The sequence below is a fragment of the Dreissena polymorpha genome, chromosome 4, assembly GCF_020536995.1.
Source record: "Dreissena polymorpha isolate Duluth1 chromosome 4, UMN_Dpol_1.0, whole genome shotgun sequence".
NCBI classification, from domain to species: Eukaryota; Metazoa; Mollusca; class Bivalvia; order Myida; family Dreissenidae; genus Dreissena; species Dreissena polymorpha.
In genome coordinates, this window is record NC_068358.1 from 1,924,078 (window position 1) to 1,943,898 (window position 19,821).

Here is a 19,821-nt window from a genome sequence, read left to right on the forward strand (position 1 = left end):
TGTTTAAAAAACACAAATATTATTTTTATTATTTTATTTTTGAAAGACTGCCCAACCATCCCACCCAAGAATCCCGAATCCCCCCCCCCCCCAAAAAAAAATATATATTTTTTTTTTGGAAGATAATGTTATAACTGACCACACCCCCACACTATACAGCCCCCACCCCTACCCCTCCCCCCTTTTTGATTGAAGAATTGAGATAGGTCCCTTCACCTTTAAAATAAAAATAGATGAGCGGTCTGCACCCGCTAGGCGGTGCTCTTGTATGTTGTTTTTTTTTTTTTTTTTTTTTAATTTTGAATAGCACAACGAATGTGAGTACGTATGCATGTGTATATGTGTATGCAAATATCTTCAAGAATATGTTTAATGTGTATGTATGTGTGCATGTGTACACATACATGCAACTGTGTGTATGGGTAAGTATGCTTGTAGGCGTGTATGTGTGTACTTGTGAAAATATGCATGCATGCAGATATAATGATATTTTAGTGTACGTAAATGAATATGTGTGTAAAATTGTAGTCTTTTGTCATGCTTCGCAGTTACGTTTGTCAAAATGTTCACTGTAAACCGAGACACCAAGAAGTCTTTCCTCTTTTGTTTTTCGTTTAAAGACTCTTTGTTGTGTTTACTTTGCCAATTCGATAAACAATGGCCATGGTACATCTTTAAACTAATAAAGGTGTATCGCAGAGGCTGCTCGTATATTATTGTGAATTAATTTCAATTAGTTTCTTTGTGTATTTTATGGATATGTTTATATGCGCATGTGTGTATGTTTATGCAATTCTGAATTAATATATGTATATATAGGTGTTTTGTGTATGTATATATAGAAATATAAACGCATATGTGTATGTGTATGTGTGTACGTGTGTGTGTGTGTGTGTGCTTGTATGCGTGGACGTATGTATGTGTGAAAATAGGCATGCATGCAGATAATTATAATGATATTTTAGTGTATGTAAACGAGTATGTGTGTAAAATGAAGGTCTGTTGTCATGCTTCACAGTAACGTTTGTCAAACTGCTCATTGTAGACCGAGACATCAAGAAGCCTTTCTGCTTACGATTTTTTCGTTTTAAGGCTCCTTGTTGTGTTTTAGTTTTCCAATTCGATAAACAGTGGCCTTGGTACATCTTTAAACTAATAAAGGTGTATCGCACATTTTGTTTTTATTGTTAATTAATTTCAATTTGTTCTCTGTGTGATTTATGGATATGTATATATGCACATGTGTGTATGAGTATGCAAATCTGAATTCATGTATGTATATATAGCAGTTTTTGTTTATGTGTATATAGAAATATAAATGCCTATATGTGTATTTATGTTGCAGTTCATTAAAAACACACATCATATAGAGTATTATGGCACCCTTTTATTTTTTATACTTGCAAGACATGAGCTACATTGCACTTATGTTCGAGTTCTACAATAACGTAACGATTGCTTTAATGTCACTATCAAAATGCACTAAATAATGTTTAAATCTAATTGACCGTATTTCAAGTAGGAAGACTCCTGTTAACCATCTAGCAAAATATGCATTTATTATTCTCTCATGTTTATTTGTTCATTTTTTTCTTTTCAACTTATTTCTTGGTATATAGTAGAAGATATCTTTGTTCATTTTTGTTTTCAACTTATTTCTCGTTATATACAGTAGTATAAAATATCATTCATCTAGCGTGTTTATTTGTTCATTTTTTTCTGTTCAACTTATGTCTTGGTGTATAGTAGAAAATATCTTTGTTCATTTTTGTTTTCAACTTATTGCTTGGTGTATAGTAGAAAATATTGTTCAGTAAGCATGTTTACCTCAATTCGATGTCTTAAGGCAGTAACCAAGTGGACTGGCGCACAACAGATTACAATTTACTTAACTCTCCTTTTGTATGATTATTAACATATGTACTCTAAATTTAAAAGGGCTAAATAACAAAGACAAACGCACTAAAATTTTCAAATGGTTAAACGAAAAAAAAATGTCTTTTACATGAAAGTCACCTAACACTTACCTTAGCACAAACATTGAAAAGTAAATGGGACAGAGATATTTATCTTAGTGGACAACATACAAATAAACAAAGCATCGCTTTTCTGATCAAACGTAATACAGGAATAACGGTGGATAACTTTAACGAAATAATAATTGGCAGACAAGCAAGTATAGATATAAAAATACACGAAACACAATTAACATTAATAAACGTTTACGGCCCTAACATAGATGAATCCAAATTTTAGGAAACATTATAATCCTATATAGTAAGTAACCAAGATAAAAACATTATAGACGGAGGTGATTTCAATATTGTTCTTCACCCATTATAAGATAAAAGAAATGGAAATCTTTATACTCACTAAAAAATATAAACATTTTGAATAACATAATTGAAAACTACATTTTAATAGACATATGGCGTACAGTTAATCCGAATAAAAGAAAATTCACCTAGCACTCAAACACAAAACCAACAATATTTTGCAGATTAGACTACTTTTGAATATCTCAGTCACTTTGCAATATTATCGACACATGCAACATAAATCCAGGATTTATGACTGATCACTCGCTAGTTGAACTTAAACTGCATAAAATACAACCTGAAAGAGGCACATGGTACTTTAAAGTTAATAATAGCATCTTATTAGATACACAATATCAAACACAAATAAAACAGGAAAAAACCAATACAGTTCAAAATAACAAAGATGCAAATCCAAACACATTATGGGAAATAATTAAAGGTAATAAACGTAACACAACAATAAGATACACGTCATTTATACAAAAAGAAACACACAAACTTGAAAAGGAAACCATGAAAGTAATTAAAACACTTGAAAAACAATTGCATGAAACAAACACAAATGATACCACCGCCATTGAAAATGAAATTGCTTTAAAAAAAACAAATATTAGAAGGAACTTATCATACACACCTCAATGGAATAATACTTCGAGCGCGGGCACAGCATGTTGAACACAATGGAAAAAAAACTTTGCAAACATTGAAAAACGTAGATGCGAGCAAAAATCTATACACAAACTAGTAGTCAATGGCAAATACATAACAAATAGAAATCAAATACTAGAAGAACAACGCCTATTTTCGAAACGCTCTATAAACGAAAGAATGTCGTAAATAACACCCTCTTTAAAAATACTCATCATGCTTTAAATGAAGAGGAAAACAAGTATGTGACGGATTACTAACTAAATATGAATGCGGACTAGCTCTTAAAGAAATGCAAAATAACAAAAGTCCGGGATCGGATGGCAACACTGTCGAGTTTTATAAAATATTTTGGAACGATATAAAAACACATTTAACTAATTTACTAAATTATTCATTTAACAACGGAAGCCTAACCACGCTTCAAAAACAAAGTATAATATCACTCATTCCAAAACCTGGAAAAAACTTAGAATCCCTGTCAAACTGGCGCCCGAATAGTTTACAACACGATGATTATAAAATAGCAACTTAAAGAATAGCAAATAGAATTAAAAATATTACCATCAATCGTTTCAATACCTCAATACGGTTTCATAAAAGGACGTTAGAATGGTGAAAACATTCGTCTTATACAAGAATGCATAAACTATTTCAACAATTCAAATAATTCTGGTCTTTGCAGACTTCGAAGAGGCATTTGATTCACTTGATAATTCGTTTATGTTCGGTTGCTTAGAAAATATTAACTTTAGTGAAAGTCTCATGAAATGGGTAAAACTGTTCTATACCGACATTAATAGTATAATTATTATCCATGACTTTTTCTCAAACAGCTTTAACATTGAACGAGGGGTTCGACAAGGGTGCCCACTGTCATCATCGCTATTTATTATGCATCGAGTATCTATCACATAACATCAAATCAAACAAGATAAGTATTGATGCAAAGCATCAAAGGGCGTCGGGAATTTCAGTGTTAAAGGCACTCAATGAAGTTACATGGAACAACTTTTTTCTTCTGTAAATATTAATATATTGACCGATTATTTTAAACAAAATAGAAAAAGATACTGGTATAACCATTATCTATGATTTTGTGTTATAACCCCAAATAACCATTATCTATGATGTTGTGTTATAATTCCCAAATAACCATTATCTATGATTTTGTGTTGTAACCCCCAAATATGTCATAGTTCATTTTATTTACATTGGTTTCCTTTTTAGCTCATCTATTTTTTGAAAAAAAAATTATGAGCTATTGTCATCACCTTGGCGTCGGCGTTGGCGTCGGCGTTTGCGTCGGCGTCCGGTTAAGTTTTGCGTTTAGGTCCACTTTTCTCAGAAAGTATCAATGCTATTGCATTCAAACTTGGTACACTTACTTACTATCATGAGGGGACTGGGCAGGCAAAGTTAGATAACTCTGGCGTGCATTTTGACTGAATTATGTGCCCTTTTTATACTTAGAAAATTGAAAATTTTGGTTAAGTTTTGCGTTTAGGTCCACTTTTTTCAGAAAGTATCAATGCTATTGCATTCAAATTTGGTACACTTACTTACTATCATGCGGGGACTAGGCAGGCAAAGTTAGATAACTCTGGCGTGCATTTTGACAGAATTATGTGCCCTTTTATACTAAGAAAATTGAAAATTTTGGTTAAGTTTTGTGTTCGAGTCCATTTTATTCCTTAAGTATCAAAGCTATTGCTTTCATACTTGCAACACTTACTAACTATCATAAGGGGACTGTGCAGGCAAAGTTATGTAACACTGACTGGCATTTTGACGGAATTATGTGCCCTTTTTATACTTAGAAAATTGAACATTTGGTTAAGTTTTGTGTTTAGGTCCACTTTATTCCTACAGTATCAAAGCTATTGCTTTCATACTTGCATCACTTATTAACTATCATAAGGGGACTGTGCAGACAAAGTTATGTAACTCTGACTGGCATTTGGACGGAATTATGGGCCCTTTATACTTAGAAAATGGAAAATTTGGTTAAGTTTTGTGTTTTGGTCCACTTTACCCCTAAAGTAACATAGATATTGCTTTCATACTTGGAACACTCGCAAACTATCATAAGGGTACAGTAAAAGGACAAGTTGCATAACTCTGGATGTCATTTTTACGGAATTATGGCCCTTTTTTGACTTAGTAACTTTGAATATATGGTTAAATTTTGTGTTTCGATCCACTTTACTTCTTAAGTATCAAGGCTGTTGCTTTCAAATTTCAAATACTTTCATGCTATCATGAGGTTACTGTACCTGGCAAGTTGAATTTTACCTTGACCTTTGAATGAACTTGACTCTCAAGGTCAAATTATTAAATTTTGCTAAAATTGCCATAACTTCTTTATTTATGATTAGATTTGATTGATACTTTGACAAAACTACTCTTATCTGACATACCACAATAGACTCCACCCAAACCCTCCCCCCCTCCCCCCCCCGAATCCCCCCCCCCAATTTTTTTTTAAAGATCATCTCACAAATGACCACCACACCCTCACACTATACCCCCCCACCCCCCCCCCCCCCAAATTTTTTTTTAAACGGTTAACAAAACAACTATTTATTTTTATTATTTTAAGTTTGAAATACCGTCCAACCATCGCACCCAAGATTCCCCCCCAACCCCCTCCCCCCACCCGAATCCCCCCCCCCTATTTTTTTTTTTTAAGATAATCTCACAAATTACCACCACACCCTCACACTATATCCCCCCCCCACCTCACCCCCCCCCCAAATTTTTTTTTTGAAACGGTTAAAAAACACAAATATTTATTTTTATTATTTTATGTTTGAAATACCGTCCAACCATCGCACCCAAGAATCCCCCCCCCAAAAAAAAAATATTTTTTTTTCGCATTTTTTTCGCATTTTTGGAAGATAATGTAATAAATATCCATACCCCCACACTATACACCCCTCTTCACTCCACCCCTCCCTCCTTTGTGATTGAAAATGAGAGTTCACCTTTAACAAGAAAATAGATGAGCGGTCTGCACCCGCAAGGCGGTGCTCTTGTTTTACTGGCATCCGTGTGCAGTTTTCATTAATGGAACAGAACTGTGTAGGTTTTAAAAAATCTGCTTCATCTTGTAAGCGTAATTTCATATTTTTCTCAACTTCAAGGGGAGATGATTCTGAACTTATTCTTACGTTGCTCATTACGCTAGGGGTTCAGTACTCATTGATATGAAAACACTGTAAAAGTTTTAATGTGTTTACGACCCCCTCCCCCTCTCACACATATATTTCATGGGCATAATAAAAACAAAAATGGTTACAATAAATCAGCATTATTATTTAAACTAAAATGTCTACATCAAAACAAAAAGTTAACATAGAACACACAAAAAAATTTGATTCTACTGGGGCACGAACCTTGGGCCTCTCACATGTGAAGCGAGCGTGTAACCAATACACTACGAAACCGCTTGAAAAATCACCTTCTATCTAAGATATTAATAAGTGACTGTAGTGTAACGGTTATCAATAAAGCAATAAACCGTGTAATCGCTGTCGTCTTGTAAAATTGAAGAAAATACGCGTTAACCAAACTCGAACAGCAAAAGTCTGCGCTATTGTAAGAAAAACCACAAAAAAAATATTTTTTGATTTTGTTTTGTTTTTATACAAAACCAGAAAGTTTCACCGGTTCGCGTATTTGCCCAGTCCCTGTGATCTTTTATTATTGCCCAGTCCCTGTGATCAGTTATTAATTAAAAGAATAAGCTTTGCATTATTGGCAATAAATGTTGTAGTAAATGTAATAGGCACAAATGCAGTACTTATTTACACAAAAAATCACCACTATGCAAGATATTCTGACAACAAAAAATATATACATTGATCCGTAAAATAACTTCTCCACCCATAAGCGAAAAAAACAACGTATTACATACGAGTCGCCGCACTTCAGTGCGACGCCAATGATCAATCTACTTGCGTTATTTATAGTGTGTATATCGTTATGTCACCTATTTTCGCGATGTACTTTCGATTTCACATCGCGAAATTTTATTACCGAATATACTGAAAATATGAAATTTGTTCAAGTAATGTACTAATATACCAGTCGTGATATTTTAATCAATTTAAATAAATAATTGTAAAACATACGGTATTTTAGATTTTTTTTTTCGTCATTCGTGGTTGACGGTCCCTTTAAGTGTTAGTTTCGGAATTAACTCATTATGAAGTACAGAAAACCAAAACCAAATTTTTATTGTTTTATCCATAGTCTTAAACTTAAAATCCAGATTGAGAAAGAAATAGAACACATACTGTTGTCATTGATCGAAATGTCATATGCCAAGGTCTAAAACTTTATCAGGCATAGTTTCTGTATACTTTGTTAGAACCATTGTTTGCAAATAAAAAACATGTATGTATACAATATATGCTTAAAAATGAATAAAAAGAGTCTCTGCACATCCGTTGAGAATCAAAACTGGCAGATATGCTCAAAATAACATTGAACGAAATCAACGTTATTGTTTGCGTTGTAAAACCGTTGATATAGAAGACGAATACCATTTCATATGTATTCGCCTCTGTTTCACCGATTTAAGAAAAAAATATATAAGCCGTATATTTAATATTAACCCATCTGTGTATAAATGCCACAAGTTGTTAGTTTCATGCGATAGATTAGTAATTTCAAATGTATGTTAATACACTAAAGAAGCTTTAGTTATAAGTAATACGATCCTAAATAATTCTGTTTAATAGATTTCAACACCCCTCGATAGAAATTACTTGTTCTTCCATAAATTGTTTTGTTTTGCATTTAAAGTTTTTATGTAACTTTTATGTTACATTATGTCATGTTGTTATTCGTATTTACGTGGTAGAAAATAATTTGTATATTCTAGTATGAAGACGATGTACTATTGAATAGGTCTGAATAAAATGTTTGTCTGTCTGTCTGAAATAATTATCTATTTGATTTGATTGGTTAATGGCGTGTGTAGCATATGTGTACCTGGCATATGTGCGTACACATTTCTTCATATCTTTCGTCTCAGTCCGCTCTTTTTCGCAAGTGTTGGAAAGCGTTGGTGAATAGAGGTCCTCTACAAACTGAAATCTGGCGACATAATGTCTTCGGCACAGTGTCTGGCGACATAATGTCTTCGGCACAGTGTCTGGCGATATAATGTCTTCGGCACAGTGTCTGACGACATATAATGTTTTGGACACAGTGTCCGGCGACATAATGTCTTGGACACAGCGGTGTGCAGAATTCTTTGGACATAATATGTAATTTTGCATATTTAATCTTAAATTCTGCGTTTTATTTCGGTTCTTATGATGTGACTACTGAACTTTAAGTATTTCCATAAAATACGCTTTATAATTAATAGTTGTTTATTTTCTGGAAAACGAATAAAGGGAACACAACCACTAAGATAGCCGTTCGAATACTTGCATGTGTGTGTGTTTTTTTAATTAGAATTACTTCAAGATTTACTCAAGATGTTGCAAATACCATACACAGGTCAGCGACAATTTGGTTGCCCTAATTTCTTTATAATCCTCTACACCGCAAATAAAATAACAATATGTATACGTGATTTAATGTGTTGAAATAAACAACACCTGAAATCAAATGTATACACAACTGAATAATTAATGGTATACATTTCGAAATCTCAGAAAAGTGTCTAGGTGTTATATCAGGTGTTATAACGCTCGTCAATCTGACAAACACCCTTTTAAGAAAAAAAATGACGATTGTGCAGATTATTACATTTGACCTTGTCGCGCGCGACAAACCGTCTAACAATTATTGTCACAAATGTTTTCAGTTATAAAAACATCATTGATACATACTGCGCAACGTGTTAGGAATTGATAGACCTTGAACTTTGCCTTGGACATATTATGAGCCTTTTAACGTATCACCCACCACGTTGTGTGCAGCAATTTGAACATCCCATCTAAACTAGACAACGAATTTGTCATTGTGCATTATGGTTTTATCTTTTATGTGTAAACCAAAAACGCTCTTCTATAATATCCGTTCTTGGCTATATGGCAAGGAAATCTGCATTCATATTGCAATATGTGTGTTGCGAAACTGCAATTCACTTAAACATAAACATTAGGTTACTGAAATATATTATATGAACAGAAAGTTAGAAAAATATATAACGCCAGTTGGATATCGAACACTTACTTGACTTGGAATCAATTCGAAGAAATTACAGTATATGTCGTTTATACCAACTTCGTTATCATTCTTGGTCAATAACCCTGCCCAACTTAGGGATACATAGAATACTTATAATAATATGTCATAATATAAACATTAAAGGGCCAACGAACATATTACTAGTATTTATGATTTTTTATCTAAAAACGCATAAACTTTGATCTTAGTATATATTGCTTGTTGTATCCCTTATCACCTTTTATTATTATTTTTGTAAAAGTTAAGTTTTTTAAGAACCTGTCATTTCAGGGGCCTTTTAAATCACACAGTCCCCTTAAAAATGTTGTATCATATGTAACATATTTAGTATTGTGTAACCTATATTTCTTTGAGTTTATTCTTTGCGTTGGGTTAAAAAATCAATACCTTTGGAACTGCTCTCATTTGGTCGGCTAAAATGTAAATAAACCAGAAATGCATCATTTAATTATATAAAAATATAAGATTTATTTATATCCATCAATAAAAAGGTATGTCATTTTCACTTAACTCAATAATATGCAAATTGCTAACCGAGTCGTTTGTGCAGTTCACAAATATATTTCTATTTTTAAGCATATGACAATTGTGTAGCCATGCTCGTAATCCGTAGTGTCAAGATGATAGTCGCACGAATTTTCATAATGTTGATAAAATTTCCGGGGTAATTGAAATCTCAGAGCTAAAATTAGATTAAACCAACCGGCAAAGTGCGCGTTGTAACTTACGCCTGAACGTATCGTACACTCTGATTCTTGACTTAAGACTGAGCTTACTGGGTGGCTGCATCTTTCCTTCACAGTCACACTACACCCCTCAACTTCTAAATCATTTACACCCACTCCAGGTATTCCTACTTGTATACCTGAAAACATATAAGTAAACCTACTGGCAAAGAGTTCCTGGCTGGTGAGGGCCAAGAATCCACAACTGCAACAACGTTCAGAAGGTGCAATACAAACCATCTGTCTCGGAACACAACAACCATGACAAATTCCATTTCTTATATATATTCTAATGAGGAAATAAACATTTTAAGTCACCAATGCAACTATGATAGGACATTTTTATTATGAATATAAAGTTATATTTAATTACTCAAATATTTACATGCCATCAAATGTGTTTTCATAAAGTCTTTATCAACCCTTGCGAAAGACAAAAGAATCATACAGGACATGAGGCCAGATAACTTTTACAATTAACCGGACCTCATCAGATTTTACTGGTCTGTGTTCTACATCTACATTGTACATCGCTGCAATCACGCATGATTATTATGCGACGGGTGGTGAAAGAATAAGAATAAAGAATGAGGAACAGTAAAGTAAGAAGAGCTTGATAGTTAAAAGACAGAAGGAAAGTAAAGCAGAACACCAGCTACGTTTCGCCCTTCTCCCTCATGCCTCTCCGGCTACGATGGCCGCTGAGAGGATTGAGCCTCAACCGGCACAGCCACGAGGGGTCATTAGGAGTTACTTTGTAGCTGGAGCTGACAACTTATTCAGAATCTGGTTGTTGCTAGCCCCCGCTTGAAGGATACCAAGTCGGGGGACTCAGCAATGGAGGCTGGTAGGTTGTTCCAGGTGGCAATGATACTTGGAAAAAAGCTGTGGTGATAGTATGAAGTGGATGTCGATAATGGCAGGAACTTGATGGAGTGGTTTGCTCGTGTCCGGCTTGAGCCAGAGGAAAGGTATTTCGAGACTGGTATGTCCACGAGGTCGTTGGTTATCTTGTAGACCATTGTCAGCTTGGCTTTGGTTCTTCTGGACTCTAGAGTTTCCCACTGTAGGTGTTCGAGCATTGATGTGACGCTACTAGTATTGTGATATCTGTTCGTCACATAGCGGGCTGCTCGTCTTTGGACCATCTCCAGGTCGTGGATCTGCTCCTTATGGTATGGGCTCCACACAGTGCCGCAGTACTCTAGGTTGGGGCGAACGACGGAAAAGTATGCTGCACTTTTTACCTCTTCGTTGCCTATCCGTAAGTTCCTGCGTAGGAAGCCAAGGGAACTGTTGCCTTTCTTGATCACTTGTTGGATATGTGGCTTCCAGGACATGTCCTTTGTTAGCTCCACCCCAAGGTATTTGGATGCGTCTTCACATGCAAGCGTGTGGCCTTTGAGGGTGTAACTGTACAGGAGTGGTGATCGCTTTCTGCACACTCGCAAAATGCAGCACTTCTCTGGGTTAAAGGACATACCCCAGAGCTTCTCCCAGTCCCATAGGCGACGGAGTTCTTCCTGAAGCACTTCACTGTCCTGCTCCGAGGATATTTCTCTGTATACTACACAGTCATCTGCGAAAAGCCTGGTCTTGGAGGAGACTGTAAGGGGTAGGTCGTTAATGTAAACAAGGAAGAGGATCGGTCCCAAAACGCTTCCCTGGGGCACTCCGCTGACTACTGGGGCGGGATCTGAGATTGCTCCGTCGACAGCAACTCTCTGTGTTCTGTCTGTAAGGAAGGCTCGGATCCATTCCAAGGTCTGGCCGCGTATGCCGTAGTGGTGCAGCTTGGTCAGCAGACGCTGGTGTGGAACTTTGTCGAACGCTTTGCTGAAGTCCAGAACGGCAAGGTCATGTTGTTTCCCTTTGTCTAGTGACTTCAGGAGTTCCTCCAACAGAGTTAGGAGTTGCGTTTCACAGCTCCGCCTCCTTCTGAATCCATGCTGACCGTCAGTAAGGATATTGTTCCTGTCCAGGTGTCCCATGACATTGCTGATATGCTCCAGCATTTTACAGCATATGCAGGTGAGAGATACTGGGCGATAGTTGCTTGCTTTGTACCTGTCTCCCTTTTTGAATATCGCAGACACTGTAGCAGTCTTCCATATATTTGTGATGGATCCAGCTGACAGGCACGTTTGGTATATAAGGGAGAGGTATGGGGCGCACCCATTTGTCAGTTCTTTTAGTACCCTTGCTGGAAGAATATCTGGGCCCGATGCCTTTTGGGGGTTAAGCTTCATCAGCAGCTTCATCACTCCTTGGGTCGTAACCTCGATATGTGGCATGGTTGGTGCCGGTTCCCCATCTGGTGTTGGGTTGGCATTACAGTCCTCTTCGTTGGTGAACACTGACTGATATTGTCGGTTCAGTATGTTGGCCTTGTCTAGTGGGTCGCTGTATAGCCTGCCATTTTCTTTCAAGGTTGCCACTCCAGAGTTGTCCTTCCTAGTTGACTTTATGAAGTTCCAAAACCTCTTCTGCTTGTTGGCTTTCTGGTCTTCTTCTTGGTCGCCTACTTCTATGAGGTTCTCGATGTATTTCCAATAAGCCTGCCTCTCTAGTCGCTGAGAGGTAGCTTTGGCCTGGAGATAGCTATGACGATCTTTTGACTTTCCTGTCGCTTTTTGTCGGCGAAGAGTTTATTTCTCTTCCTGTGGAGGACCTTGACCGCCTTTGTGATCCAAGGTTTGTGTACCTTATTTCCAGACAGCATTTTTGATGGAATGTGTTGGTTCATAAGCCTTTTAGGAGCTCTTCAAAGATAGACCACGAGTCATTAACTGTCATATCCTTGGTGTTTTCCATAAACTGTGAAGTCTGTGCGGACAACTCATCGCGCATCGACTGATAGTCGGCTTTCCTGTATTGGTATACTTTTCTTGGCGGTTTCTTCACTTTCCTTGGGCGTAAGCTAGAGTCCACAAATATGGCTTTGTGGTCGCCTATTCCAGGGATAGTCTCACATTTATTGATGAGAGTAATGTTGTTTGTGAAGAAAACGTCAAGAATGTTACTGGTGTACTCCGTAATACGCGTGGGCGACTGGACAACTTGGTCAAGTGATGCGTCCTTGGCTATTGACAGGAGCTGTAACAGTTTACATTGGGTGTTGTTTGTGGCCTGTGGTTTAGGGCATTCATTTTCCCAGTCAATATCAGGCAGGTTGAAGTCACCTCCCAGCCATAGGTGGGCGTTTCTTGGGATTCTGGTAAGGATGGTGTTGAGTTCCTCTAGATATTCCGGATCAGTGGATGAAGGTGGTTTATAGCACGCGCCAATGTAGAGGTCTTGTGCTCCTTGAATTTGGACCTTGGTCCACACCGCCTCTAGGTTGTTGTCTGATTTCAACTCTTCTGGTTCGTCACTCCTGTGTTTGTCTGATACAAGGATGAAGACTCCTCCTCCAGTGGATTTCCTATCTCGGTCTTTCCGGTAAGCATTGAAGTTGGCCGGAAACACCTCAGATGATCAAATAGAGTCATCGAGCCATGATTCCGTGCCAATGACTATATCAGCCTGTGTCGCTTCAATCATGTTCTGCAGTATCGCCTTCTTGCCTGGGCTTTTGATTGACTGGCAATTAACGACCAGAGTTCTCAGTCCATTTTCAGCCCTGGCAGCAGTGGGGCTTTCCCTTGAGCTATGCTGATGCCGGTGGGGCCACGAAGTGGCATTTGGGCGGCTGAAGCTGATTTCACTATCTGTATGTGTGATGTCGCTTAGGGCAGAGTAGCTGTTTGAGGTGTCGAACAGGGTTGTGTCAAATATCCCTGTTGAGAAGTTAGGCACGCCGCATTGAACGCATTCCCAAGTTATGTTAGTCAGGGCCTTGAATACAGAGTCCGGCATCCCCATGCACTCCTGATGGTACCACACATCGCAGGAATCGCAGCAGACACAGGGTGTTGTCCATTTGCATGCTTTACTGCATATAGCACAGGGGAATTTGGTCTGTCTTGGGCCAAGGTTTGGTTCTATTGACTCGGCTAGTAGGAGAATGCATAGGTACAATAGGACTTGTTTGTCTCGGCAGATAGGGCCTTGAGCCTTTCTCATTGTGGTCTTCATGCTAATAATATGATGCGAAGAAAGTGACAATGTTGGGCAACTTTGACCTAAGACTGGGTAAATTGTACCACTATCCGACTTCTTTGGCATCTCTGGGGTTAGCCTGGTCATGATGAGCACTGTTGTCAGCGCAAAAATTGTTATTTGGTGGTCGAACATCGTAAGGTTTTCTTCAAATTTCGTAACCGGAAGTAAACAAATGCGATTTCTTTCACCAAACATTAGAAAATACCTGTTTTAGTATATTTTTAATATTATAATGTTCAAAATAATAAACAATTCTAAATACTGGTACAATAAAATAGCAACTAAATCTAAACCTGATATATTAAAACATGTGGTAAAACTTTCAAGTAAAAGTGAAGAGCTCTTTGATTAATACTTAAAAAACAAGGTGCAATATTTGACTGACTCTAAGAACCGCACTTAGAAATTGTTAAGTCAGCAGCAATGATAGCAAGTTCGACTGGATGGTAAAATCTGTTTTATTTTAAAGTTAAATAATCTATCGAAGTAAAAGAAAGATAAACCAGTTCGTACTGTTTTAATATAATCCTATTTTATTTTTAACCAAAATACATTTTTATATAGTTTTTTGTTTGTGGGACAGAAGGTCTGACAGTTTCAGGAATAATACAAAATGTACTGGACCTCAGCAAACTTTTATTGGAAATGTCCGAGGTCGGGCGTCTTTCGCATCGGTTGGTCTTTATGACTGAGCTGGTTAGCTCAGTTGACAAAGCAATGGTCTATAAATATTAGAATCAACGTTAAGATCCCAGCCCAGCTTTAATAATTAAAAATAAAGATACAAAATATAAATAGCCATAGTTTTCATACATAATTTATGTTGCACAACATAAAATATATAATTATTGTTTTACTGAATAATTGAATTAACAGATACTTGTTTACTGCTGTAATTGCAGAGCAGTCTTCTGCAGAATGAGTAATTTGACGAGACAGTTTTCGTTACAAAACATTGAGCTGAAGTGAACACTTGCTGATCAATTATGGACAAGGTAAGAACATCAAATGCATGTCTAGCAGCAAAAGAAATACCGTAATGTATAATTTACTTGCAGCCTTATTTCTGTACATAATCATCATAGGCTTTTTATTAAGTTATCTTTCCAAGAACAATGCAAATCTGAAACATGCACAATATCATTTAGATTATGGATAAAACATATTTTTAAAATGTATTAATAATTTAACAAATGCTTATTCAGATATTGTAGTTCATCAATTACAGTTTGTTTAACTTTTTATTTTTGATAGCAAGATATTGTTTTCAGACTATTGAGAACATATTAATTGAGGGCAAAAAAAGCAGGATACCTTCTGATCTGGTCATTTAATAATTCTTTGTCAAACTGATCAGACCAGACGGACACCCTGCTTTTAGAAATTAAAAATATAATTGCAAACAGCCAATTACAAGTGAATGAATTATAAAACTGAGTAAGTAGAAAAATTCTAATGAAAACCTTTGGGTTTTTTTTTGCGATTTTTAAATGTCTATTTTTGTATATGATTGTTTTTTACCCTCTGCTTCTTTTAAGAAGCAACCAAAACCATTCTTTATTATGGATCTTTTTTACTAGAAATAATGATCTGTCATAGTCAAATTACTTGTCTCTTATGAATTACTTTTTGTTTTATCATTCTTGTATGAACTAATAAGCAACAATTCGGAATTTATGTGAATATGACTAAAACACCAACCGATTTAGTTGCGCATCAGAAGGCCAAAGAGTTGTTCATTGGCTAATAAACAATTATTATGCAATTAATATATTTGTTTACATTATCTGATAAAAAAATTGTTACTGAAAGATCTTAAATTAATCATTATTTCTTATCCTAATATGCTTCAGTTGGGATTTATACCACTTACATGGTAGTTTAAAGATGACAATTTTGTCTTTGTTTTCTTTTCATGTAAAATATTTTATTACCAATCGATCAAATTATATAATTCTGTGCTTCAGGCACTGTTAAAAAATGGAACAGAGGAGAACTTTATCAATCGCATTGAGACAGAGATACCAAAGTCAACCCTCTACTGGTTCTTCATATCTCTTGGAGCCGCCATTCTGTGGACAGTCTATATTACCTACTACAACTCAAGGGTCATGGGGCTTGTGGCCTCTTTGATTGCAAACAAGCTATACAAATATGGACACATAAATATAGGTAATATATAAAACTATTACAAATTGCCAAACAAATAAAAATCTGATAAAGTCAGGCTTATTATTGTGTTTAATCATAAAAGGCTGTAACATTTAAAAATAAGAAATCTTTTAAATAAGTCTCAGACTCCTTGTTTTTGTGTCAAGAAATTGCGTCAGACTCCTTCAAAATCAATTTTGAATAATTTGTTTTGTGAGATCATAATGTCTAAACTTGTGGGTGCGCATCTGAAAAATATTCTTCTCACAATTCTGCTTCAAAGCATGAACAAAAACAAAACGCTTCAAAATTATTTTGATCCCCTGAGGATGTCAGCGTATGTTAGGGAAACTCTATTACTAAGAATCAACCCAAAAGTTGCTTTTTTTCTCGAATGTTTTCCTAAGGTAAAGTAGCTTTTGCCAAAAATATCAGAAGCAACAAGTATTGGCAATACGGTGCTTTGTAATTTACTATTTTTATTAACTCGGCTGTTTTCGGAGAAAACCCGAGGTACTGTCATAGCCAGCTCGTTGTTCGACGTCTGCGGCGTGCTAAAACCTTAACATTTTGTTAAGGTTTTGAACATTGGCCCTAAAATCAAAGTGCTTCAACCTACAACTTTGAAACTTCATATTTAGCTGCACATTGATGAGTTCTACATGTCACACCCATTTTTGGGTCACTAGGTCAAAGGTCTAGGTCACTGTGACCTCTAAAAAAAATTAATCTGACAAGCTTTCATTTATTCAAAACTGCAACCGCAGCCGAGCGTGGCAATCATTATGCGGTGCTCTTGTTTTGGCAATTTTTTTTTTCTCAATATCAGATTAACATGTCAAGAATTCAATTGTTTAAATTAACAACTTTGGATCATTTTCTGGTTTGCTATATATAAAAAAGCAAATGCTCAGTGACAGTGCCGATTTATCTGAGAATAGCGTCTACATGATATTGGACTTCTGCTGCTGCAAAAAAAATCCTAGCAATTGAGTACATTTAATAAAATTATCCGTATATATATATGTTTATATATACATTTTTTAATTGTTTGACTCGCTGAAGTCTGTTAGGACTCCTTAATTTCAAAAGTATGGAGTCCAAATGGATTTTTTCTCAGATTAGTGAGTGTTGAACTGCTTGTGCTTAATGTTTCATGACCTTTATAATTGACGTTAAATGTGTTTGTACAACATTTTAGACACAAAAAAAGCCATAATTTTTACTGTTCTATATATTTTAAACTTTTGTATCTTTTAAAATAACATTTTGTTTTTTAATGAAGATATACATCTTTACCTCTGGTTTACAGTCTATTTTATGATTTAGAAATTGTAATCGTGTTTAATCTTTGCCATATTCGCTCTTTTTCTGTGTAGGTTCCATCTCCTTGTCAGTGCTGTACGGCAAGGTGATGTTCCGTGCCGTCCACTACATCACGGAGGACTTCAGCGTGAGGATTGAATATGGCTGGATCAACTTCAAGTGGTGGAGGCCATACCAGTACAAACAGCTTGGAGAAGGTAAAAAACCCATTTCAGCTTCGCTCCTAGATAGCTATGCATGTGCAAAAAGTGTTGTTGCAGATGAGCCTGTGCTTTCTTAAGTTAGAAAGAACCGTATTGCCTTTTCTTGTTTTCTTCCAAGATTTTCGGCGAAAGCTATTTTACTTGAGGGAAAATATTCAAGAAAAAGATGGCTGCCTCTTGTCCGGGACCACAAAGGCTTATCAGGCACAACAGTCTCTGCCTTTAGTCGATTTTTGCTAAGAAGAGACTTTTTTAAACAAAAGTTTCCATTAAAGTGGAAACTGTCTTCCCTGATTAGCCTGTTCAAATTGCACAGTCTAGGATGACACTTTACCCAAAAGCATGGAGTCCTGTTTTCCCAGAGCAAGGCTCATTTCTATCTGTGTTTCAGAATTAAACATTCACTCATTATTTGCTGGATTTGATTTTTGTGTAGCACAATCCATGTTTCTACATTTTCAATTGGTCATACATTCACAAAGCAAATTCACTTCATTAGGTAAGTCACAAATTGCATGTATTGAACTGTGTTACAAATATAGCTATGTGTGAAAAAAATGTTGATATCTGTATTTTATCTTTTCTCATATTGTCCCCTTAATGTTCAAGTGCTCCATCTCTCTTTTTTCGTCAAAATTGTGATTTATTTGTCCATTGAATCATTGCCACATGCTCTTCAATTTAGAATTTTTATTTACAATACTATAATACATTGCTCCATTTGTTTACAATTACAAATTCAGCATTGCCACCTTCTTATAAATCTCAGAAGACAAACAAAGATAAAAAATGAGTTTTCTTCGTTAAATGAATTTCAGCCACTTCACAAATACTTGTTCTCACTTCAGACATGTCCCACTGCGAGACTAGGCTGCATTGCTTCATCGACATGATAGAGTTTCACATCTACAACAAGTCGGGCACATATGATCGTCTCGATAAACTGTTTGGTCTCAAGGTGGACATTGCAGGGGAGGATGAGGAAGAGTTGGCAAGCAAAGACGACAAGGAGTCTCCTGATGAAGAGAATAAACCAGAGGAGAAGGAGAAACCTAAGAGGTTGGGCTGAGCTGTTTTGACGCTCCTTTTGAGAAAACTGGGCTAAATGTATAAAGTGTTGCCTCATACACATGCACAGGCTAATCAGTGACAACACATTCTTTTTTTATGGAATTTTTCATATAAAGAAAGTCTCTTCTTAACTAACTCTTCCAGTGCTGGAACCGAATTTTGAAGGCCTTTGCAAACAGTTTGGATCCAAATGTGACGCCACAGAACGTGGCGTCTCATCAGGATCCAAACTTTTTGCTATTCTGAATTTTTGAAAAAAATATATAAAAATGCTTATTTTAGAAATTCAGCAGACAACATTTTAGCAGACGATTAATTTCCCAGCATGCAAAGGGTTAACAAAAATCCAGTCTAAGCAGAAAGTGTCATCCCAGATTAGCCTTAATGGATTGCAAATGCTGATCTGGGATGACTCTGGGATGACATGCATTAAGCCCAGTGATGACTTTGTATGCCATGCATTATGCCCAGTTTTCTATGTGTCATCCCAGATTAGCCTTTATGGATTGCAAATGCTTATCTGGGATGACTCTTTATGTCAGGCATTAAGCCCAGTTTTCTATGAATGATATTAATCAGACTGTTGTGTTAAAATATCTTATTTCTGATGAATGCATTTTTCCACTTATCTCATATTTTTTAATTTATAATAATATGTTTGACTTCAACCGAATCATTGAAGCTATATACCACTTAAACTCTTTACTTGTAAAAAATTTAAGAGAACATAAAATAGATAATTTGTTGGTGTTATTAATTGTAATAATTTCAGACTTGAGTCACATATGGTCAATCATCATAAATATTTAATTTTTTACTAACGCCCAACACCACGATCCTATATTTGTGTAACAGGATTAACTGTTGCATACTGTTTAAGTTACCCAGTATTGTCTTAACATAATCTTGATGAATGCTTTTATAATTTGCCTTGTCAGTTTAAAGAACAAATAGAAGTTACTTGTACTTGTGAATTAAGGATTGATTAAAAATTAAAATTTTGGGCGTATACCTCAGTTCTAAAAACAGTCAAACATGAAACAACTTATTGTGATACAA

The 19,821-nt window shown here is 36.0% G+C and overlaps 1 protein-coding gene across 1 annotated transcript in view; it reads left to right on the forward strand.

Annotated features, from left to right (window-relative positions):
• The first annotated feature begins 9,568 nt into the window (after positions 1–9,568).
• The window catches only part of LOC127879892 (transmembrane protein KIAA1109 homolog), a 149,313-nt gene continuing 139,060 nt past the window's right edge, over positions 9,569–19,821 (forward strand). The window contains exons 1-5 of the mRNA XM_052426974.1: positions 9,569–9,673; positions 14,914–15,006; positions 15,979–16,183; positions 17,542–17,685; positions 18,540–18,750. Of these exons, the coding sequence (XP_052282934.1) occupies positions 14,998–15,006; positions 15,979–16,183; positions 17,542–17,685; positions 18,540–18,750 (569 nt within the window). The 5' untranslated portion in view covers positions 9,569–9,673; positions 14,914–14,997. The remainder of the gene's footprint in view (positions 9,674–14,913; positions 15,007–15,978; positions 16,184–17,541; positions 17,686–18,539; positions 18,751–19,821) is intronic.